This window comes from Heterodontus francisci, chromosome 31 (genome assembly GCF_036365525.1).
Source record: "Heterodontus francisci isolate sHetFra1 chromosome 31, sHetFra1.hap1, whole genome shotgun sequence".
Lineage (NCBI taxonomy): Eukaryota > Metazoa > Chordata > Chondrichthyes > Heterodontiformes > Heterodontidae > Heterodontus > Heterodontus francisci.
In genome coordinates, this window is record NC_090401.1 from 38,626,127 (window position 1) to 38,650,682 (window position 24,556).

At 40.1% G+C, this 24,556-nt stretch overlaps 1 protein-coding gene across 4 annotated transcripts in view; it reads left to right on the forward strand.

Moving 5' to 3' along the window:
* The window catches only part of srrm1 (serine/arginine repetitive matrix 1), a 55,353-nt gene extending 42,264 nt beyond the window's left edge, over window positions 1–13,089 (forward strand). For 3 of the 4 annotated variants that reach the window (XM_068011334.1, XM_068011335.1, XM_068011337.1), the window contains 6 exons: window positions 894–935; window positions 3,250–3,342; window positions 5,008–5,394; window positions 6,109–6,307; window positions 7,440–7,640; window positions 11,734–13,089. In XM_068011334.1, the coding sequence (XP_067867435.1) occupies window positions 894–935; window positions 3,250–3,342; window positions 5,008–5,394; window positions 6,109–6,307; window positions 7,440–7,640; window positions 11,734–11,835 (1,024 nt within the window). In that variant the 3' untranslated portion in view covers window positions 11,836–13,089. The remainder of the gene's footprint in view (window positions 1–893; window positions 936–3,249; window positions 3,343–5,007; window positions 5,395–6,108; window positions 6,308–7,439; window positions 7,641–11,733) is intronic. The other variant, XM_068011336.1, reaches the window with a different exon arrangement.
* Window positions 13,090–24,556: the final 11,467 nt, after the last annotated feature.

Here is a 24,556-nt window from a genome sequence, read left to right on the forward strand (position 1 = left end):
CATTTGCTTTTGCATAAGCTGGCATCTTATTATTTTGAGAGGAGACCTTGGTCATCTGGTACATCATTGAGTAATTTGGTGTTTCCACCTTCCTATATCCTGGCAATTAAAATTTGAATAGGAGAAATGGAAATAAACTTGCAGGTCTGTGGGGATTGAGCAGGGGAGTGGGACTGACTGGATTGCTTTGTGGCGAGCCAGCATGAACTTGATGGGCCGAATGGCTGCCTCCTGTGCTGTAAATGACTCAATGACTGTATAAATGGGATAAATTAGAACTTTTATGGGCTGAGTGCAGTAAATTGAAAGTATTCCTTTCCTGATACTTGAAGATGGTAGTAAAAGAAAATTTCATTGAGAGAGGAAACATCCTCTTTACAAGTCCCAGAATCTTTCGAATGGATACTTTAGTAGAAAAACTGAAGCGGCATTAAATATTGTAAAATCAGAAGCTCACAGTAATTAAGATCAATATTTTTATATTGAGTGCATAACTCTAGTTGAATGTTAGAGGGTGGATTGGAAGCTGCTACATATGACTGATTTCACTAGGTGCAGCACCAAGCAGAGGCAGGTGTCTGGCCAGTGGGGGAGATAAATCATCCCTGTTCTACATCAGATTACGCTTAGCGCTCCTTACTGGTTGGCCCTTAAGTGGGCATTGAAGTCTGCTGTCAACTGCTGCCGTTCCTAGTCAGTTTTCAGTGTGAGTCCTGGGTGGGAGATTATTTGTAAAAAAAAAATTAAAATAAGCGTATTATAGTTATGAATTAAAAGCTAAATCCACCAGAGAGGTATACTGTCTGTATGAATTATTGGTTTAAGATACTTCCGTTAGAGGTTGATCTGTGGAAAAAAAAACACAGCTTGGTTTTGTTTTCTCTTGCTATCAGGATGCCGCTTGGAAAGAGGTGGCACTTCCCAGTGGCGAAAAGGTTGGTTTGAAAATGAGTTGCTGTCTGATCACTGAAAACATTCGCCTGTTTAAGGTTCCTTTAATTAGCAACCCAAGCCTAACTACTAATTGAATGATTGCACTGCATATGAGACAATGCAATCCAGTTTTACTGGAGTGCTAAAGTAATTATTGCATTGAATTTTCAATTGAACAGGAAATTTAGAGCACCTAATTGTTAGGATGTATGTTTGAAATTGATTTTTGTTAAAATTTTGCAAATGGGAACTTTAAACTGAACTTTAAAGAACTAATTCAATGTGGATTATTTGCTTTTGATGAATTAAATCTACAAATACTTGGGGAACTATAAATACAGTGGAACCCACTTGTACCAAATTTGCCAGGTTTAACATTTAGGGTTACAGAAATAACCAAGAATGAAGAGGAAGTCAAAGAAAGTACACTGTGCAGAGGAGGAAAACATTGTATTCTAGAAATATATTGCAAGTGTAGTGTGAAAAAATTAAAGGATATAGTCTAATAGGACTTAGTTTCATGTTATAATTATCGAACCAACATTGGAATCAGAATATTTTCTATTCTAATGGTCCAGGGCCTTATTACTTGCAAACTCCTGGGCTCTAGTTTTGGAGTCATTGTTGTAGATATCAGCATTCATAAGAAAAATTGTCAGTCATCATTTTCTTTTAATCGAGCTAGGCCACATATGTTCCAACCAGGTTCATTTATCTCTAATCTGTGGAATACTAAGTAAGACTACCTGAAGTGTACCTGTAACCAGTGGAATTTTTGACTCTTGAATATAGGACCAGTATACATTTATAGAATAGAGTAGGTTAGCATGCATATTCAGTTCAGAGCAGGTAGTTGGAGTGCTTTCATTTTAACATTGTGGAAGGCATTCTGCTGATATAGGTAGTTTGGCTTTCAAATTTGAAACAAAAGGGCAGGTGGTTTTCACTGTGTGTGGGATATCATTGTCATGACAGCCAGTTTTATTTGGTGTGAAAGACCAAAATCTTTGAATCATATTCTAATGAGTAAAATAAGTGTCACCAATGATATTCCATATTCTATGGTTATTGCTCAGTTTCAACTTGAGTTTTAAAAACATATGGACATTTACATTTGCTGGCTGAGAAATTACAGCATTTTATTTGGTTGCTTAAAAATCAAAATTCAACTTCTGTATGATTCCTGTGAAATTAGTGATCTATTCACCTTTTCAGTACTTAAGACATTTTCAACCTTGAAACACTGTTTTTGAAATTGCACTGAAATAAATCTGAATTTTTTGGATGTTAATTTAGAGAAATTTTCAGAGCATTAATGTTCTCCAAACAATAGAAATTCTATTCATGTTTTATACTTATTTCGCACAATTACATTCCAACATAGTGGTTGCACCCAAGCTACGTAGGTTTTAAAGAAATGTCCTTTTTCATATTTATCCTTTCCCAAAGGCTTTGACATTTTGGGGTATAGTTCATTGGTGGTGGCAGCAGTCTGTTACCTTATTCCGCTGAGTGCAAACTCTGTGAAACTAGACAGTGTTGATAGGCTTTTCAACTATGCAGGGCAACACTGCTGAAGTCTTGACCTGATTCCCAAATTGGATCACTAGATAGCAATTACCATAAACTGATTTAAAATAAACTCATCTGCTTAAGTGCACTGAGGCTGATTTGCAGTCAGTGAACGTAGATTAGACCAGGGATCAAAGTTGGCATCTTTTGTTTTTGCAAAAGTGCAATAATTTTTCCAACTTTTTCTTCAAAACTTGGAGGGTTATTGTTAAGAATAGGGTTAGATGACGTTGGGTGGGGGGATGCTTGTGTGAAGCATAAACTCCGGCATAGCCCAGTTGGGCCAAATAGCCTGCTTCTGTGGTAAATTTTAAAAGGGGCTGTGGATGCATCTAATTTTGAAGAGTGTATTGGGAATACCTTTTTCAATCCTACCTAAACCTTATTAACTGAAATTTTGTTCGCACGCAAATGTTACAGTTTAATCTTAATACCTATACTTCAAAAGAGCTATGAAAAATTGTTCTGTAACTGATTCCATTTTGCAATTGTGGAATTGAACAGAAAATCATTTTTGTGGATACTGTGCAACAGAAAACAGATGTCTTTTTTTTAAAAAAGCATTCTGTCCCAGAATTTATTTCTAAAGTATTTTGTATCAGTATAATGTTCATGTGCTTTGGCTAAAACTCAGTTTTAACTTGAGGCTGGGAGTTAATGGGAATAGTGAAAGATCTACAATGCTAAATTTATTCTGTGATGACACCTTGAATGTATGTTCACATGTTTATATATGGCAAACAGGAGAAGGCGAAGCCCATCACCACCGCCAAGGCGCAGGCGAACTCCATCTCCTCCTCCTCGAAGGCGCAGATCACCGTCTCCACTAAGGCGCAGGTTAGTAAATGTTTGCTGTCCAGTAGTCAAGTATGCCCTATTTAGAGGGAAACTAGTAATTTCATAATTCCTTTGGGAGCACCAAGGTGAAGAATGTGAAGTTGGTGGTAGAATTAGCATGGTTTGCTTATTTCCAAGTTGGTGGATTCCTTGAAATCATGGGCACATGATTTCATTGTCATTCCAAAATATAGAAAGGATTAATTTTGGATGTCTCTTGAAATAGCGCAGATGGAGATCGAATTTAAGCGCAATGGCATGAAAAGTAGTATAGCAAAATGGTGATGACTGAGACTGGTGCAGTTGCTTATTTTCGACAATGATGTCACTTCTCCAGAAATTATTTTAACTTTACATGATGTAGGAACTTTCCATTCACATTTTCAGCTCCTGTTTCCCTCCAGATTGGTTGTAGTTAAACTGTGTTGTAGTTTATTATGGCACGGTAGAAATCGTGCATCACAAAAATAAAAAGTGTACTGTTCTAATTCTGTAGTCTGGAGTATAGTATTCTTGCCTGCGAACTTGCTTTATTAATTGAGTTTTTGCCATAATTAGTGGGTTATTTTCATATTGTGAACCTTCAATCCAAAGTCTATTCTGGAAGCTTCAGATTGCTGCACTGTAGTGGTCAATTATTCATTCAACACCATTAACTTGGATTTGCACAAAGCTTGGGAGTGCTGTATCATAGTTAAAATTGGACTATTCTGTATTAAATTATGTGAAACTTTCTATTCTGCTTAGTTTTTTTACTCACCGTCTACAATCTGGGAATGCTTTGCTCTGTTATATAGTTGTTAGAAGGTACTGATGAATGATAACAGGCCTGGGAAGTTTTAAGACATGGTTGCAATGTTTTTACATATTTTGTACTCCCAGCAGATAACTTCTAACAGATTATGCTTTGATTCCAGGGGTAAACCATTGTAAGCATGCATTGTTGCATGTGCATAGTATGTTCTAGTTGTGCCTTGTTCCATTTGGAACTCTTCCACTCCCCCTGTGCAGTTTTCCCTCCTGTCCCCCCTCCAATTGTTCTTTATTTTTCCTTCTTCCAAGAGCAATGACTTGTATGACCAACATCATTCCACTGCCTTGCTCAGATTATAATTCTTGTGTGCTTTGATTGCATCGGTGATTTAGTCAACTTTGGAAGGGGTCATAGCCAAGTATCAGTCCATTCACACCTGATATACATGTGAATCACTTAGCAATGGGATCACTAATCAAAAAGAACCTTGACTGCCTTGTCTAACATAGTCTGAGGCCACTTGTGGCCTTGCTGCCAATTAGGCAGAGATTTGATAACTGGAAGCCAAAGCTGGCAGCTTTCTAGACAATAACTGGAAGCCAAAGCTGGCAGCTTTCTAGACTATGTGGAGCTCCTTAATTATGCCTCTGGCACTTTGAGTATTTCAGTGCAATATTACTGGTACGTTGTTCATAGCCTAACTTGAAATTAAATTTTTCTTTGTGACAGTGGAATCCTGTTTCGATGCATTTGATTGAAAGGAACAAAAATTAATTAAGTTTGAGCGTAACAGGAAAGGTTACCAGAATAAAGATTAATTAGAACTATATAAATTTAGATTTATTTGTTGCAACTATGATAACTATATGCACAATTACTAATTTGATTTTTGTCATTGATCTGTCTTTTAGATCTCCATCTCCACCGCCACGTAGACGTTCAGCCTCACCTAGGCGCTATTCCCCTCCAATTCAGAGGAGATATACTCCATCACCACCACCTAGGAGGAGGGGATCCCCGTCACCAGCACCAAAGCGCCGCAGTTCCCCTTCTCCCTCTTCCAGGCGTAGGAGAGGATCACCTCCTATCCGTTCCAATAGAGATGTCCGCTCACCACCACTACACAAACGCCACTCACCTTCCCCACGACCCAGGGTGATGCGTGGATCTATTAGTCCTCCACCACCACGAAGGGTGTCAATGTCACCACCACCGCAGCGACGTCATATGTCTCCATCCCCGAGTAACAGACCAATCCGGCGAGTTTCACGAACCCCGGAACCCAAGAAACCCAAAAAGTAAGGGCGCTAGCTAGAACATGAATGTTTAATAGTGTAATTACCTTGTGAAAGTATTCAACACTTATTGTGCCACCTTTCTAATTTTGGCTGTTGATTAAATTATCAAAGCCAAATGTTTTCTCTCGTACTGTATGATTTTTACTTCATGCTTTTTCGAGCTCTTTGTGCTGTCCAAGTGTACTTGGGCGATTTTTGCTGAATTCAAAGCATAAGTGTACAACTTTTTCTAACTTACATTTTTCATTGCGACATATGGGATTAATGTAGGATTGGTATAAATGGGTGGCTGATGGCTGGCACAGACTTGGTGGGCCGAAGGGCCTGTTTCAGTGCTGTATCTCTATGACTATGTAACTACTGTAGAGCGAAGAAAAGTTGGTTTGCTCATTAATTACATAGTGATTGTCTGTGTTCTCCACCCAGATTCAACTGCAGTGGCAACTTCAGCATTTTCTCTCAAAGGGTAGTTCCTTAAACTATTTGTAGGGTTCACTTATTTCTGTGTCTAATTTACTATCCATTCTAATAATTGCAACTATAGCCTTTAGTTTCATAAACTCAGGCATGTGTTCTTTTGGATTTCAGCTAGAAACCTGTTCCAGTAAACTTGGCCACATCAATCCAGTTGATGTAGAAAATGAACTTTATGGATTCTAATGTTGATTTCCAAGGACCCTTCATTTTGATTCCACTAATTTGCGAATTTCTTAGGATCTCACCAAGCCCCCAAGTTGTGAGAAGGGCTACGTCATCCAGATCTATATCTAGATCTCCAGAACCACCTCCCAAGAAAAGGCCAGTTCCTTCAGTCTCCAGGTCACAGTCTGCCAGTAGATCACCAACACCCGTACCTCCACCACCACAAGTCAAAAAGACAAAGAGTGCTTCAATTAGTCCATCTCCTGTCAAGGTAATAGTACTATTACGCTTCAGTATTTTTCCATTTGACTATTTAACATCTTTTTCCAATTTGACTTCATAGATTCTCCGAAGATCAAGACCAACAGAGTAAATAACTGCCACGATAAGAATGCAGTTTGCAAATGTTGGGTGGCCCTTGATCGCTGTCTGTGGCAATCCTTGTTGCACTTTATTATGCTTTTGTACAGAAGCCTAGCAATGGGAAAATTGATTCTCATTAATGAGCCAATTTCGATTTTACTCCATTCTTAACTGATGAGGCAATTCTGTAGCTAATGCCTTGTTCATTGTGGTAAAATTGAGTTCAGTTGTGAACGGTCTGACCATCTCCAATTGAAGTTGGGTGGTTTAATTTATGCAAGTTGGACTTCATACAAGTTGCACAGAATTTATTTTTAAAATAAAGTTCTAGATAATGGGTGATATTTCCAAAAATTGAAAAATGTATTAAACAAAAATTCTTTGTTTAGGAAATAAGTAATTAAGAGAAATCTCTCTTTTAAACACAGTAGCAGCTGTCGTATTTGACGGATGCAAGAGCTAGTGGGGAGTGCTCGTTTGAAATTCCACCATGAATTTTTTTTTTCTCAAGATACCACTTCCTGACTGGCATTTTTTCTCAACCATCTTTAGTTTCCTCTTGCCACTCCTTATCTCTGGTTGTGCAGTCAGCTGCCACGATTCCCCCAGTATTTTCCTTGTGGGGCACAGAAGTGGTTTGAATTTTCTTCCCATCCTGTAGTATTATGTGTAAGATTGAATCAACTTGTGAAAAATTATGTTTATGAACCCTAGTCTCATCAGTCCATGATGGTGTGTAGGTGCTTCAGTTTGTGTCAACTGAGTTCCTGTCATTTGATTTTGCAAATGTTCCTTCTACATGCTTCCATACAGGAAATCAAGATAGTAAAAATGTTAGTATTCTATAATGTGCCATTTGGAAATTGCCTTTGCCTTGAAGTATTTATACTACCTGAACTGATCAAGTACATCTCTGTTCTTGTAATTCTGTTGCCAGCTATTAAAATAAATTTTGTAAGTGCTGTAGATCCACTTGAGAAGTTCTTGTTATCCCTTGCTATTGAATGCTTTGAGGTAATATACTGCCTTCTATCTTCAAGATTTCTGACCAGGAAACTGGAGGAAAGAAGAAGAAAAAGAAGAAAGATAAGAAACACAAGAAGGACAAGAAACACAAGAAGCACAAGAAGCATAAGAAAGAAAAGGCTGCAGTGGCACCAGCAGTAGTTGTAGAAGAACCAGTAGAGCCAGTTGAAGCTCCAGCAAAGTCACCCCAGCCAGAAGCTTCAGAACCCGTAAAGGCAAGTCAGTGTCTCAAGGATAGTTAAAACATGAGACCAATAGAAATAAAATTAGATGTTTCCTGGTACTAATTACTGTGGGATGTATAATTTACAACTTCAAAGGGTACACTCTATAAATTCCTACCTTTAATAAAAGCAAAATACTGCAGATGCTGGAAATCCTACTTTATGTTGGTTTTGTTCATTTTTAGCTATACTGTTCGCTTGAGCACTGTTCAGGAGTGATGCATTCTCTGTACTGAAGAAAACATTGATGAGCTTAGTTCAGGTACTCAAAAAGAAAAAAAAAAAGCATTTTATCAGATGAGAGGGAAACATAGGTTGAGGCCTTTGTGGTACAGACTTTTGCTGGCTCCAATGGCAATTTATGTTTTTGAAAGTAGAAAAGGGGAGGTTACAAATAGACAGATAAGCAGAGCTGTGGACACTGAGTGAGAAGTGAAGGAGTCTAATTTGCTTCTCTAGTCTTGTCTGGATGACCTGATTAGGATACTAGAGTTCAGATATTAGTCTGAGCATGCTGTTGTGCTTTCCCTGGAGAGGATTGGTTCAACCAGTTTTTGTCATTAGTAGAATTGTGTGTGTAGTTCTAGTCACCTCGGTACAGAAAGGATATTACAGCTCTGAAAGGGAATGGGATTTTTTTTTCAGAAAATATTTTGACACAGGATGAGTAATCTGAGACATGGCACATGCTAACTGTAATATGCTTGGGAGGGGCAGATGACTTTGAAATCGTGGTTCCTAAAACTTTCCACTATTGGGAGTTTCCTTACTTGCATGTCTGGAGACAGAAATTATATTCCAGTTATGAAATACAGAAGGAGACAGAGCTTTTTCTTTCCATTTGAATCTGGTATGTGCCATCAGTGTTCCCTCCAAATTTTCTCTCTTTGCACAGCCTATTTCCATGTGCAGTGCCTTTAAATTTTTGTTTTATGTGCAGTATCTTACATAGAACCAGTTCAGTGGCCTGCATGGTACTTTGCAGATTGCTGCATGTTCGTGCGTTTGTGCAGCTTAGAGTACCACTTGTATGTTACTGGTATCAAAAATAATTTGGGAGCCAAATATTTGACATTTAGGAAGGACAGGCAAAAAGGAAAAGGAGGTGGTGTTGTGCTGATAAGGGATGGGATCAGTACATTAATTAAGGAAGGATCTCCGATCATAAGAACAAAATGTGGAATCTGTTTGGGTAGAGTTAAGAAACAGCAAGGGGCAGCAAACATTGGTAGGAGTTGTTTATAGGCCACCAAACAGTAGTGGTAGTGTGGGGCATGGTATTAATCAGGAGATTGGAGAAGCATATAGCATGGACAATACAGTAACCATGGGTGATATCAGTCTGCACATAAACTGGGTAAACCAAAAGAGCACTGCACATAAACTGGGTAAACCGAAAGAGCACTAATGCTGTAGAGGATGAGTTTCTGGAGTGTGTTAGGGAAGGTTTTCTGAGCAGTATGTTGAGGAACCAATTTAAGAACAGGCTATTTTAGATCTATTATGTAATGAGAAAGGGCTAATTAATCTTGTAAAAGAACCTGTGGGGTTGAGTGACCATAATATGATAAAATTTTACGTGATGTTTGAAAGTGAGGTAGCTCAATTTGGAGCCAGGGTGTTGAATTTGAACAAAGGAAATTATGAAGGTATGAGGGGCAAATTGGCTGAGGTGGATTGGGGAAATACATTAAAAAGTATGACAGTACATCGGCAATGGATAGTCTTTAATAAAATATTACATAGTTTACAGCAACTATACATTCCTTCAAGGCGCAAAAACCCCACAAATAAAGACAGTCAATCGTGGATAACAAAGGAAGTTAAGGATTGTATAAGATTAAAAGCAAAGGCCTATAAAATTGCTAGCAATAGTAGTGAAGCTGAGGATTAGGAGGATTTCAGAATACAGCAAAGGAGAACCAAGAAACTGATGAAGGGAGAATAGAATACAAATGTAAGCTAGCATAAAACATAATGGACTGTAAAAGCTTCTACAGGTATGTTAAAAGGAAATGTTTGGCTAAGACAAATGTGGGTCCTTTGCAAGCACAGTCAGGAGAATTTATAATGGGGAATAGAGAAATGGCAGAGAAGCTAAATGATTTCTTTGTGTCCGTCTTCATGGAAGAAGATACAAGAAATCTTCCAGAATTAGAGATCCAAGGGACTAGGGAGCATGAAGAATTGAAGGAAATTAGTATTAGTAAGAAGGTCGTATTGGAGAAATTGATGGGGCTGAAGGTTGATAAGGCCCTGGGACCTGATATTCCTCATCCCAGAGTGTTGAAAGAGGTAGCTATGGAGATAGTGGATGCATTGGTAATCATCTTTCAAAATTCTGTAGATTCTGGAGCGGTTTCTGGGAGGTTGCAAATGTCACCCCACTATTTAAGAAAGGAGGGACAGAGAAAACAGGGAACTCCAGACCTGTTAACCTTACATCAGTCATTGGGAAAATGCTAGAATCTATTCTAAAGGATGTGATAAATGGACACTTGGATAATAATCTGATTAGGCATGGTCAACATGGATTTATGAATGGGAAATCATGTTTGACAAACCTGTTGGAGTTTTTTGAGGATGTTACTAACAGAATTGATGAAGGGGAGTTGGTGGGCGTGGTATACTTGGATTTTCAAAAGGCTTTTGATGAAGTCCCCCAAAGGAGTTTGGTTAGCAAAATTAAAGCATAGGAGGTAATCTACTGGCATGGATGAAGAACTAGTTAACAGGCAGAAGGCAGACAATAGGAATAAACTGGTCATTCTCGCATTGGCAGGCTGTGACTAGTGGAGCACTGCAGGGATCAGTGCTTGGACCCCTGCTGTTCACAATATATATTCAGTGAAGTGGATGTGGGGACCAAATGTGGGAATGTGTGTTGTGAATAAGATGCAAAGCTGCTTCAAGGGGATTTGGGCAGGCTTAGTGAGTGGGCAAGAACGTGGCAGATGGAATATAATGTGGAAAAATGTGACGTTATCCACATTGGTAGGAGGAACAGATGTGCAGAGTATTTCTTAAATGGTAAGTGATTAGAAAGTGTAGATATACAAAGGGTGTCTTCGTCAATATGTCACTGAAGGTTAACATGTAGGTGCAGCAAGCAATTAAGAAGGATAATGGTATGTTGACCTTTAACGCAAGAGGATTTGAGTGCAAGAGTAGTGCAGTATTGCTTTAATTGTACAGAACTTTGGTTAGACCGCACCTGCCGTACTGTGTGGAGTTTTGGTCCCCTTACCTTGGGAAGGATATTATTGCCATAGAGGGAGTCCAATGACGGTTCACCAGACTTGTTCCCGGGATGACGGGGCTGTCCTATGAAGAGAGATTGGGGAACTGGGCCTGTATTCTCCAGAGTTTTGAAGAATGAGAGGTGATCTCATTGAAACCTGTAAAATACTTAAAGGGAAAGACAGGGTAGATGCAGGTAAGATATTTTTCCCGGTTGGGGAGTCTAAAACCAGGGGTCACAATTTCAAAATAAGGGGGAAGCCACTTAGAACAGAGATTAGGTGAAATTTCTTTACTCAGAGGTTTGTGACTCTTTGGAATTCTCTACCCCACAGGGCTGTGGAAGCTCAGTTATTGAGTATATTTAAAGCTAAGATTGACTGGTTTCTAAATACCAATGACATAAAGGGCTATGAGGATAGTGTGGGGGAAAAGGCATTGAAGTGGATGATCAGCCATGATCTTATTGAATGGGTGGGGCAGGCTCGATGGGCAGAATGGCCTACTCCTGCTCCTATGTTCCAGATGTACATTGTAACGCACCTCCTTCTTGGAGGCTGGGAGTACTTCACAAATGTTGCTTTAAAATTATTACAATTTAAACATTGATATTTAAAGCATGTTCTATACTGTCCAAATTTAATAACGCAAAAGCAGTCAAATTTATTTGGGTATTATAAAATATGCTGCTCATATTTGGCTGCTTCTGCCATACAACATTTGGATGCCTGAAATCTTGATTCTTTTGAATTAAACCACTGAGCACCTGGTGGTTGAGCTTTTCTGTCTAAAATGGCATTGTAATGTAATTCTATATGACTTTAATCTGATCAATTTATTATAGGAGTCAGAAAGTGAAGAGGAAAACCTAGATGATCTAGAAAAGCATCTCCGAGAGAAGGCTCTGCGGTCAATGCGAAAGGCTCAAGCTTCACCACCATCATGAAGGAGAGTACTGAATAGACCTAACTTATGGGGCTGACTGGATTAGGCACAAGGGCTTTGTACATTTTAAATTGGCTGCCGTAATAATGCCAGTATATTACGATGGCTGCCATGCCACTCATGAACACTGGCACTGCCTCTTACCTATACCAGAAATTACTTTTCATAAAGGCAAATCATAATCTGTTTTATTACAAATTAAAACAATTCCTACACTGCTTTCATTTTCACAACTACATCTCATTTTAAATGCAAAAATATTTGAAAAGCCATTGGTCTCCATGGTTGGTTTTAATCCCAGATCTGTATGTTGCTCATCCTCATTCATACCAGGATTGGGTGAGATTCATCCATTCACGTCTGGCCTTCAGATACAGCTCTGTGGAGCAGAGATGTTTCATTTCCTGCAACCCAACCAACTTAAATCAAGGTTTCTGCTAGCTGGTCATGGAACAGACTGAGAGATCTTGTGGAAGTTTGTGACCCAAAATGTCCTGACTCCTTTCAAAACTGCTTGAGGGTGAGAATCCTTTGTGGGAAACTGATTTTGATAAAATCACATTTACATGGAATAAATTAAGTGAATTTAGAGTAAATCAGTTTTACAAATGAAGCCACAAGTTATGCTGGATTTGCACTGAATTGGCTGAATTTATGCTGTTTGTGACAAAACATTGAAAGTATTGGTACCTTTTCCTTTCTGTTTGCAGTTTTTGTCTTGGCTGTCATTATGTATGGTATTTTGTGACATTGTTTATGTAACTGTACAAATCCTTTGTGTTTAATCCACTAATATGACCTGTAGTGTAGTTTCTGCAGAGTTTGAGTTTTATTTGAGCCGTTTGTCCACAACATTCTTTATAAAGAGCTTCACGTGAAAATGCGCTGTATCTAGAACACTGGAAGACTCTTTTTTAAAAAAAAAAAATGAAAATTGTTATAGGAAGAGGATGGTACTACCAGGATCTGAAGGATTTTAAGATTTCCTGGTTGACAGTAGCTTTGGATTGTATTTTGCTTTGTGTAACAGGCTGGTTTCACCCAAGCTGTTAGTGTCTTCTACTGTTACGGTTGTTCTGGGAGTAAAAACTTGTTTAGATGCTGTTCTTTTGTGGGAGCTTAACAAAATCTGTAATGAATATTTTGAATTTGTCATCTTTTGACTTAAAAGGGTTTTGTTTTTTTTTTATAAACGTTGAATTATAAAGCTGTAAAAAGCTGAGGTAATAAATGGAAATTAAATTTCTAAATTGAATTTTCTACCCTCTGGGCTCCTTTTCTTTTCCCCCCGCAGGCCGTAGTTGCTGTTATTAATGGGGCATCTGCCCATATCTTTAGTAAACTACTGTTCTGGCCAAAATTAGTTACAGCAAAGAAAATGAAAACAATATAAACGCAGTAGTCTTTATTTAAACAGCAATATAAACATTTTTGTATAGCAGTTTGAGAAATATTAGTATGTACATTTTTCAATTAAAGAGCAAATGAAGCAGAAATTTGAAATGCAAATTGTAATTTCCGAAAATGAATGACTTGCCAACAATGGTTTTGTATTTTGGTACTACTTGCTATGCACCATAGAATCATAAGTTTACAGCACGGACCGAGGCCATTTGGCCCATCATTGCTCTGCCGGCCAATAATAGCCATCTCGCCCAATCCCACTTGCCAGCTCTTGGTCCGTAGCCCTGTCGGTTACAGCACTTCAAATGCATATCCAAGTACCTTTCAGGCAGAGAGTTCAAGATCCCTGCCATCCTCTGAAATCCCATCTAAACCTCTTGTGTCTCACCCTAAATCTATGCCCCCGGTATTGATCCCTCAACTAAGGGAAATAGGGCCTTTCTACCTAGACCCCTCATAATTTTATATGCTTCAATTAGGTCATAGAGTCATAGTTATACAGCACAGAAACAGGCCCTTCGGCCGATATTGTCTGTGCCAGCCATCAAGCACCTAACTATTCTAGTCCCATTTTCCAGCACTTGGCCTGTAGCCTTGTATGCGATGGCGTTTCAAGTGCTCATCTAAATACTTTTTAAATGTTGTGAGGGTTCTTGCCTCTACCACCTCTTCAGGCAGTGTTCCAGATTCCAACCACCCTCTGGGTGAAATTTTTTTTCCCTCAAATCCCCTCTAAACTTCCTGCCCCTTACCTTAAATCTATGCCCCCGGTTATTGACCCCTCCGCTAAGGGAAAAAATGTCTTCCTATCTAACCTATTGATGCCCCATATAATTTTGTATACCTCAATCATGTTCCCCCTCAGCCTTCTCTGCTCTAAGGAAAACAACCCTAGCCTTTTCAGTCTCTCTTCATAGCTGAAATGCTCCAGCGCAGGAACATCCTGGTGAATCTCTGCACCCCCTCCAGTGCAATCACATCCTTCCTATAGTGTGGTGCCCAGAACTGTACACAGTACTCCAGCTGTGGCCTAACTAGCATTTTATACAGCTCCATCATAACCTTCCTGCTGTTATATTCTGTGCCTTGGCTAATAAAGGCAAGTATCCCATATGCCTTCCTAACTACCTTATCTACCTGTGCTGCTGCCTTCAATGATCTATGGACAAGCACACCAAGGTCCCTCTGACTCTCTGTACTTCCTAGGGTCCTACCATCCATTGTATATTCCCTTGTCTTTAGTCCTCCCAAAATGCATCACCTCACATTTGTCAGGATTAAATTCCATTTGCCACTGCTCTACCCATTTTACCAGCCCATCTATATCGTCTCCCCTAAGCCTCTTCTGTTCCGAAGAAAACAAGTATAGCCTATTCAGTCTTTACTCATAACTAAAATTCTCCATTCTAGGCACCATCCTCATAAATCACCTCTCTACCTTCTCCAGTGCAGTTGCCATCTTATAGTGCAGTGACCAGAACTCCGTGCAGGATTCCAGCTGTGGCCTAACCAGTGTTTTATACAGTTCCAGCATAACCTCAGCTCTTATTCTGTGCTTTGGCTAATAAAGGCAAGTATCCTGTATGTGTCTCCTTGACCCCCTTAGCTACCTGTTCAGCCACCTTCAGGCATCTGTGGATATGTACTCCAAGGTCCCTCTCTTCCAGTACACTTCTTGGTATGCTGCTATGTATTGTGTATTCCTTGCCTTGTTAGCCCTTCCCAAATGCATTACCTCGCACTTCTCCGGATTGAACTCCATTTGCCACTGTTTGGCCCACCCGAATAGTCCTTTGATACCTTCCTGCAGTCTACAGCTTTCTTCATTATCAATCACGTGGCCAATTTTTGTTACAAAGGGCATTGGATGTAGATGGTAAATGCAGTATGGAGCTAGGTAAAACCTGAACACCAGAAGAAATCATGCTTGCTGCAGGAGGGAATATAATTATATTAAACTGAGAAATACTTAAATCAGCCTGACTACAGAATGAGTTTTTCAACAGTTTGTGGTGCTGAGCACAATTCTTGTGGGTAGATTACTATGGTATTGGAAACTTAGTTTAAGATTAGGAAGTGCATGAAGTTAGAACACTTGTCCTGTTGTACTGGGGATCAGTACCATCTTTCCTATTGAAGGACATTTGGTGTTATAATGTGTTCCAACGCTTTTTCATAGAACTAGAGCTTACTTTCAATCCATGAATACAGAATCTGTTTCTTTGACCAGTTATGTGAATGAGTTTAAGTTATCAAAAGTTAGTTGAGGTTGCATCAAAGGGGAAAAAATACTAAAATTCTATTCCTGCTGGTATGAATTTACCATGGAAGGGCTTTGAGATGTTTTACTACATTAAAGGCGCTATATAAATGTTGTGATTGTCTGTTACTGTTGGTCTAAGTATAGGGAAGATGCTACTTTTATTAATGAGGATATATGTAGATGTTCAGATAATCCAACAAATTAAACAAATGCCTGCACTTTGCTCTTAATTTATCCTCATACAAATGACGATGGGAATATTATGGGACACTATCCTTTTTAGTACTTAATTTTTGTAGTCCTTTTGTGATCCTTCCAAGTCAACGATGCATGAGAGTCCTGGTTCTGAAATTGTAGTCGGTCCCATTCTTTAATTATTGGCAGCAGTTTCACAGAAGGTGTGGATGCAGAAGATGTGGGCAGGGTTCTTATTGAGTACTTTGTCTCTGTCTTCACAAAGGAGAGAGATGATGCAGACATTGTAGTTAGAGGAGTGTGAAATATTAGATATGATCATAATAAAAGAGGAAGTACTAGAGGGTCTGACGTACCTGTAAGTGGATTGATCACCAGGGCTGGATGGATTGTATCCCAGGCTGTTAAAGGAAGCCAGGGAGGAAATAGCTGACTCTCTGAGGATCATCTTCAAATCCTCACTGGATACAGGTGAGGTACTAGAGGATTAGAGGTCTGCAAACATTGTACCATTGTTTAAAAAGGGTGCGAGGGACAGGCCAAATAATTTTAAGCTGGTCAGTCTGACCTCGGTGGTGGGCAAATTATTGGAATCCATTCTGAGAGATAGGATAAACTGTCACTTGGGAACGGATTATTCATGGATAGTCGGCATGGATTTGTTAAGGGAAGGTCAAGCCTTAACTTAATTGAATTTTTTGAGAAGTAACAAGGAGGATTGATAGTGCAGTGGATGTTGTCTGCATAGATTTTAATATGGCATTTGACAGGGTCCCACATGGCAGACTGATCAAAAGTGAAAGTACATGGGAATGTGGCGAGTTGGTTCCAAAATTGGCTCAGTGACTGGAAACAAAGGGTAATGGTCGACATATGTTATTGCGAATGGAAAGTGGTTTTCAGTGGTGTTCCACAGGACTCAATGTTGGGTCTGTTGCTGTTTGTAGTATATAGTAATGACTTGGATTTAAATGATTGGGAAATTTGCAAATAATACAAAAATTGGCCGTGTAGTTGATAGTGAAGAGGATAGATGTAGACTCCAAAATATCAATGGTTTGGTTGAGTGGGTGGAAAAGTGGCAAATGGAATTCAATCCAGAAAAGTGTGAGGTAATGCATTTGGGGAGGGCGAATAAAGCGAGAGAATATGCAATAAATAGGAGGATATGGAGAGGGGTAGGAAAAGTGAAAGACCTTGGACTGTATGTCCACAGGTCCCTGAAGGTGGCAGGACAGGTAGATATATGGCAAAGAAGGCATGTGGAATGCTTTCCTTCATTGGCTGAGGTATTGAATACAAAAGCAGGGATGTAATGCTGGAATTGTATAAATGCTGGTTAGGCCACAGCTGGAGTATTGCGTACCGTTCTGGTCATCACATTCCAGAGCAAGTAGGTCCTTCCTGTAGAGAGTACAGAGGAGATTTACAAGAATGTTGCCAGGGCTGGAAAATTGCAGCTATGAGGAAAGATTGGATAGGCTAGGGTTGTTTTCCTTAGAACAGAGGAGGCTGAAGAGTGACTTAATTGAGGTGTACAAAATTGACAGGCCTAGCTAGATAGAGTAGACAGGAAGGGCCTGTTTCCCCTAGCAGAGAGGTCAGTTACTAGGGGCACAGATTTAAGGTGCTTGGTAGAAGGATTAGAGGGGTCATGAGGAAAAACTTCTTCACCCAGAGGGTGGTGGGTGTCTGGAATTTGCTGCCTGGATAGGTGGTGGAGGAAGAAATCCTCAACTCATTTAAAAGGTACCTGGACCTGCACCTGAAGTGCTGTAACCTGCAAGGCTACGGGCTAAGTGCTGGAAGGTGGGATTAGAATGGCCGGCTAGTTTTTTTTCAGCCGGCACAGACATGATGGGCTGAAGGGCCTCTTTCTGTGCCATAACTTTTCTGTGGTTCTGGGAGAGCGTTCAAATTGTCTGATCAGTTATTTATTTGTGATTCCTCATGTTCTATTATGTAGCTTGTCATTTTCTTAATGTTCTAATTCTATTTTGCAGTCTTGGAGTCAGTATAGTCTGATTTATGGAAGCTACCTCAGCACTGACTATTACCAGCAACTAGATTTCAAAGTTTTATATTCCACAGGGACCCTGCCTGGCTATTTCACAGTTAGTATTGTTACAGTCTTCCTCGGCCTAATGAAGTACACGATTTATTCTGAAACTTGCAAGGCAGCTTAAAGCCCTAGAAGACAGGCTGGAGTTGATCAGTTCATCACACTCTGTCTAATGCAAGCTAGGCATTCAGCTTTCAGCCACAAAACACAAGTACTCCAGGTAGGAAAGAACAAACTTGCATTTATATCGCATTTTCACATCCTCAATGTCCCAAAGTGCTTCACAGCCAATGCAGTACTTCTGATGTTTCATCTTGGCCACTTGTTTTGCAGCCAGTTTGTGGACTGAGATCCCATAAAGTGCAGTGAAATAAATGATCAGATACTGATGTTTTAGTATTGGTTGAGGGAAAAATGTTTGTCAGGATCCCCTGCTGCTCTTCTAGTATCAGGATTTTTTTATATCCACTTGAGCAGGCGGACTGGACATGCCAATTTCACATCTGAAAAACAGTACCTTTGACAATACAGCTTTGCCCCAGTATTGCACTGAAACGTCAGCCTAATTACATGCTCAAGTATTTAGAGTGGGGCTTGAACCCATTACATCAAATTCAGAGGCAAGAATGCTCCTGTGGCTAGCAGTTAAGAAAGGTCCATGTATATTGGAGAGTCCATTTGCAGATTGGTTGTTTGCCTTGCTGAACATCTCTGTTCAGTCCACAAGTATGACCATGAGCTTCTGGTTGCTTGCCACTTTAATTTTCCGTCCCATACTCACTGTGACCTCTGCCCTCAGCCTCCCACATTGTTCCAGTGAAGCTCAACGAAAGTTAGAGGAACAGCAACTCATCTATTAGGGACTTTACAGTCTTCCAGCTGTACATTTGAGTGAACAGCTTTAGATTTTAACTGCTGCTCCCATTTTTCCCTCAACAGCCATTGCTGGTAATGGAAGACAACTGCACCAGAGCAGGTGTGGGGTGGGATCCCCTATTAATACATAGCTGGTGGTGTAGTCGTATCCATGGGGTCTACCCACCTTTCTCTGCCAAATTCCTGGGCCATGGGAATCTTCTTGCCAAACTTTCCATGCTTCCATTCCCCTTTGCTACTCTGCTGCATCCATTTACACCTCTGGACCAATCTTGGTGCAAAACTCTGTGGATGTGGCCATGCAGCCATATGAAAGCTACCGTGCAGGTCTTGTTCTAGGATAAATAACTCACGCAGGCCCGTGCACTAAAAAATGGGCTGTGCACAGCAATTAAGCTTTAAAGGGAACTTTGCTCTGGACTCCTCGTTTTTTTTTTCACTTGTCCCATTACCACTTCCTTTTGCCTTGCGTCATCATACCTTCTGTCATTTAATTACATCAACAGTGACTGCTCTTCAAAAGTACTTCATTGGCTGTAGCGTACTTTGAGATGTCTGGTAGTTGTGAAAAGTGCTATATAAATGCAAGTCTGTCTGTCTTTCTTCTGCTATCCACCTGATCACTAGTCTCCCCTTTACTTCCCCTTCAGCCCTGCACTGGCTTAAAAGCTGTTAATCTCTAACAGAATCAGAATGATACAGCACAGAAGAGAGGCCATTGGGCTGCTCATGCCTATGCTAACTCTGGTAGAGCTATCAAGTTACTCCTACAACCTACTCATGGGGAAAGCAGCTACCACCTTTGGCTGACTTCCGAAATGTGCAATGGGTAATGCCAAGCTGACCCTTAGGATGAAGCTAATGGTTTATAATGCCTGCGTTCTCAGCACCTTGCCTATACAACTGTGAAACATTGGTGACTTACAGCTACCAGAAAAGCAGCTCAATAATTTCCACTGTGGCTGGCTGTGGTGCATTATGGGTATATCCTGACAGGACAAAAGCACAAATGCAGCAGTCCTCTCAAAGGCACGAATCAAACAGAGGGGGCTTCGGTGGATTGGACACGTCCGCAGGATGGAAGGCGCTCGCATGCCCTCTGTGTGGTGAGTTAGCCAGGGATAGACGATCATGGGGTGTCCAAAGCTCCAATTCAAGGATGCTTGCACACGTGACATGAAAGCCCTAAATGTTGACTACTGCACTGGGGTTCACTGGCTGGTGAAGGAGGGAAATGGCAATGCATCCTGTGGATTGGCGTGCACTACCACATTGACCAGTGGCTACAGCAGTTTGGCAACAGGCGCCAACATCCAAAACAAAACTCAGCGTCACTTGGCGGTTTCACATGTGGCACTTGTGGCAGAACCTGCCTCTCAAGGATTGGCCTTCTCAGCCATCAGCAAAGGTGTGCCAAGAGAAGACACCCACATAATTGGATCATTTGCTGAGAGTTCATCTTTTGCAGATGGAAGCATAACAACACACTGCTGCAGAATACCACTCTGCATCGTGGTCCGACAGCCACCGCAGAGATCATGGATGTGCAGCTAAACACTACTATGAGGACCGCGCCAGCGATGCTTACGTCCACTCCAACTGAGCGGCTCCTGGTGCTGCCCCACCTGCCATTCGCCACAACACCATCATGCTTTGTAAAAATGGAAAAAATTATGAACGACACTGACTTTCTCATTCACGAAGTCTTGGAAAAACCCAATACGACAGCACTTAAGATTGCGGCAGCTATTCTGGGAAACCGCAGCTATTATTCATGTAGCTAGTTTCAACTCACCATCCAGATGGATGGAACAGTGGGACACATGCAGCATATAAAACAAGCACCTCATCACAGACCCAACAGTAGAGGTCCCTGGCTTCGACTTCCCTCAAAAACAATGAACATCACTGAACAGTGTCACTACAGTATGGACAATATAGCCACCCACCCAATAGTGAAAGATGAGGCATAACCCAAAGTGGAATTGTGGCCATGCGTCCCAGACCGTGGAATGCATCACATCAACCTGCTCACTAAGATTTGGTGCAGGAGGCTCCTCATTTCTCCACTCAGCATCTCAGGAGGCCATCGAGTGGCTAGCCAAACTGGACTGTAAAGTTTTTCCCATCATATGTAGTTGCAGATGCTGACCCCATATTCGAAATGTCATTGGTTCTTTCCTGTGATTGGCACTCAACCAATACGGGCACATCGTTTTCCATTGCTGCATGTTTCACAGAAATACACACAATACACACTGCTTCAGACTACCTAGTGGGTCATATTAAAAGCAGTAAAGCATCAGGATCGTAGGTAGGATATCATAGCTCACATTCAAAACAACAATGAGGCTCCCATGTCTGGCTTTGTATTGAACAAGAGCCCTGGGTTAGAAAATTAAATGTAGGTTACCAAACCCTATCTTGTTTAACTTTGAAAAGGTATTCCTTTTATCTCAAGTGTCACAGAAATATTAAGGAGTGGCCTGAGGCCTTAGCTGTGGTACAGTGGAGGAAAATTATATGGTGACAGCAATTTATTTTTTAATGGTCTTCAGTCCCTCTGGTTTTTCCTTGTCGGATGATGAACTCAGCCTAATATCTTCAATATTCAAAGACTGGAAGGTCAGCTAAAGGTAGGTAATCTCACTTTGTGATTGGGAAAGTGAGCATGTGGAAAAAAAACCTGTTACTATATAATTAAATATGCTTTATATTCTTGCAAATTAGCTTTTTTAATCCAGTACTGTGTTGCTGCAGTAAGCACTCATTTTCAGTGCAGGTTGCTTGCATCTCCCCGTTGTCTCTGAGACCAAATGCACTTATAAACCTTTGCTTAACATCATCATATGATGCAACTAAGATTGGGAATCTTGATGGGAAATTGCACTGTTTTATTGCCTCAAGCCTGTAATACAGTTCAGGAGTTTTATCTGAATTGTTTTTTTTTAAGACACATTTTAAAATGGACATTATCGAACTATGCAGTTCAGTAAACTGGTTAATCATTATCAAATCTCTTTCACTAGCTTTTATATTACAGAAGAACACACATGACTGGAAAAGACCACAGTGATCAATCTGGCCACACTGTCCAGGAAATGGATTCCACGATACTTCTTATACTCGCTAATCAAGTTTTTCATCAGGTATTTATCCACTGCTGATACAACAAGCACTCCCTATCTCCCTTCTCTATACATTCAGATCCTCAATGCAGTTAAAGCTAATCTGTCTCTTCACCTTCCATTTCCTCAGTTTCAGGGTGTTGTAGAATTCATGACACACAAACATATTTATGTTTACCTTGTCTGTGTCCTTTGAGACGTTGATCATTACAGACTTACTTTCTCTGATATAAATATTCTAATGCAGCTTCTACGTATAACTCAGGTGCCTAATCCCTTTGCTGCAACCTCTCCAATGACTCTTTGTCTTTCTCAACACAGTGATCAGAATAATACACAATATTCCATGTAAGGCTGGGCAAATGTTCTACAGACTCAGAACTACATACAGTTCTTTAATGTTAGCTTTGTTATTTAATGAAAAAAGTGAACAAACAATAACCAGCATTTTTATCTAGGGATCTATGAAAGGGCCAATTAACATTTGAAGGCAATTTAATTTGCAACTGGACAAAAACATGACATCGAAGGAATAACTTGCATCTTGTCTTTTTTTTAAATAAAAGACTCTTTCAAATCTACATGTTATGCTTTGTGATTTGCAGTTTGAAAGGAATTAAAAATAGTTCTTTACAAAAAATGGAGTGATTACAAGAGGAAAAATAAAAAATAGGGACACAAATGAGATGCTTTAAATAAGCTGCTAATAAACACTATTCACAAAGCACTTGTAAATTTGTAGTCTTTAAAAGCTTTAGGCTCGAGTTCACTTTTGAGAATTGGCCTGATAGAAAACCACGTGGTTTTCTCCAATTTGTAGGGGAGTTCTCTCCCTGTGCAACTGAAATCTTTTTTTAATGCCTGTTTTCATGTGTCTAAACAGAATCATGTATATTTTGTACTTTAATTGAAAAATGTAATGAGATTGATTTTCTGTGCATAGTCTGCGGATGAAAAATCAATCCGTCATATCCTCATTCTGTGTTAAATTCAGCTTCTTGGCAATGTGTGGTTGGCAGTGATAATTATATGAATATTCTTTCAGCTTAAGAACATTTGCTACCACTTAATTGATTTTATTTTAATCATCTGTTTGCCAACCTTTCAGAGAAAAACATTGAGACCATTTGTGAAGTCTAATTAATGAACCAAAAGTCAAAATTCAGAAATGATATTAGATGCCATAAATATGGCTCCATAATTTGCAACTGCTAGTTCTCTGCTGTTCTAGCCAGTTTTGAGATTCAGTGCCCCATCTTGTTCCTAGTCAAGAAATGATGAAACTTGGTCAATGACAATAGTATTCAGTTACCAGTCATATCTTGGAGTCAACAAGAGGATTTGTTGGTAATCCAGCACTACCTCTAAAGCTATTGAGCCACTGCTGAATGTTGCAATAAATCAGCAGGATCAAATTTAACCAGCCTTAATGTTTCAAAAATAGGGTGAGAATAGTTGGTGTTAGTGACAAGAAAGGAGCTTGTATAAAGGAATGACACCCATTCTCTTCCCCATAATATTTATTAATTCAATCAATCATATTAAATTGATGATTTTAGAAATTACTTAACCTCTTTCCCACAGTCATACACACAAAATTACGAACTATATACCCGAAGAAAAGTTATCACAGACTTGTTCCCAGATCAGTAGTACTGCATCACTTACTAAGTTTGAGAGTGATGCTGCTTGGCATACATTTTGTCAGCTTGCTCTTTGTCCCTCACGGGAAATAGTTGGTGTCTGCTGTACCCCGCCCAAAAGCCATAACTAAGATCAGAAGCTCAAGAGTGGCAATAACCTTAATGTACCTCTCTGTATTGCACTGTATCCCAAGCATTAGCTTTTTGCTTTACTGTAGGTACTTTATTGGACACAGGACCACATAAACTGCATTACTACATTATGGTAGGCATTGTCACCTCTGTCTGGCATGATCCATTTAGCCACCTGCTCAATAATAATGAGTTTAAACTAATCTGTGCAATAACCTAAAATATAAACACCCACTTTCCCCTTCACTGCTGCAAAAGTTCTAAAACTGCTTACATATATCTACCTCTCCATTAGAGGGCAGCACAGCACTGGACAAGATCATTATCATGCATAACATTCTCACTTTCTGGAGCAGGACAGCCTTGAGTCTTTACTCTTGCCATGCTTTGATTTCCTTGTCAAATTTACTTCTCTTGTAACTTGGCTGTTTCACTTCCCAATGACCCAAGTTGGGTTGCAGTGCAAGACGTAGTGTTAAGTCAGTATTGCTATGATCACACTATACACTGCCTTTAACACAATAAACATCCCAAGGCTCTGCACAGAGAAGTGGATCCTCTGGAATAGAGGCAAATTAGAGAAGGGGACTGAAGGCATGTTCAAAGACTGGTTTTGAAGAGGCTTTTTAGGGTGGGGGGGGGGGGGGGGGTGATGAGTGTTTAAGGGAGAAAGTTTGTGCAGGTCCGAAACAACCAGAGATTAGCCTAATTGCGCAAAATACATTTTTTCATCATAACATTGAGATGTCATGACGCATGCTTAAAAGTTTTCCATCACAGGCAAAGTCACCTCATGCCAGTAACTATATTTGTGCGAGTAGAGGCATAGAGTCAGACAGCATAGAAACAGGCCCTTCGGCCCACCACGTCCATGCCGACCATAATGCCTGTCTATACTAATGCCACCTGCCTGCATTAATTCCATATCCCTCTATGCCTTGCTCATTCAAGTACCTGTCCAGATGCCTCTTAAATGTCACTGCTGTTCCTGCCTCCACCACCTCCTCAGGCAGCTCATT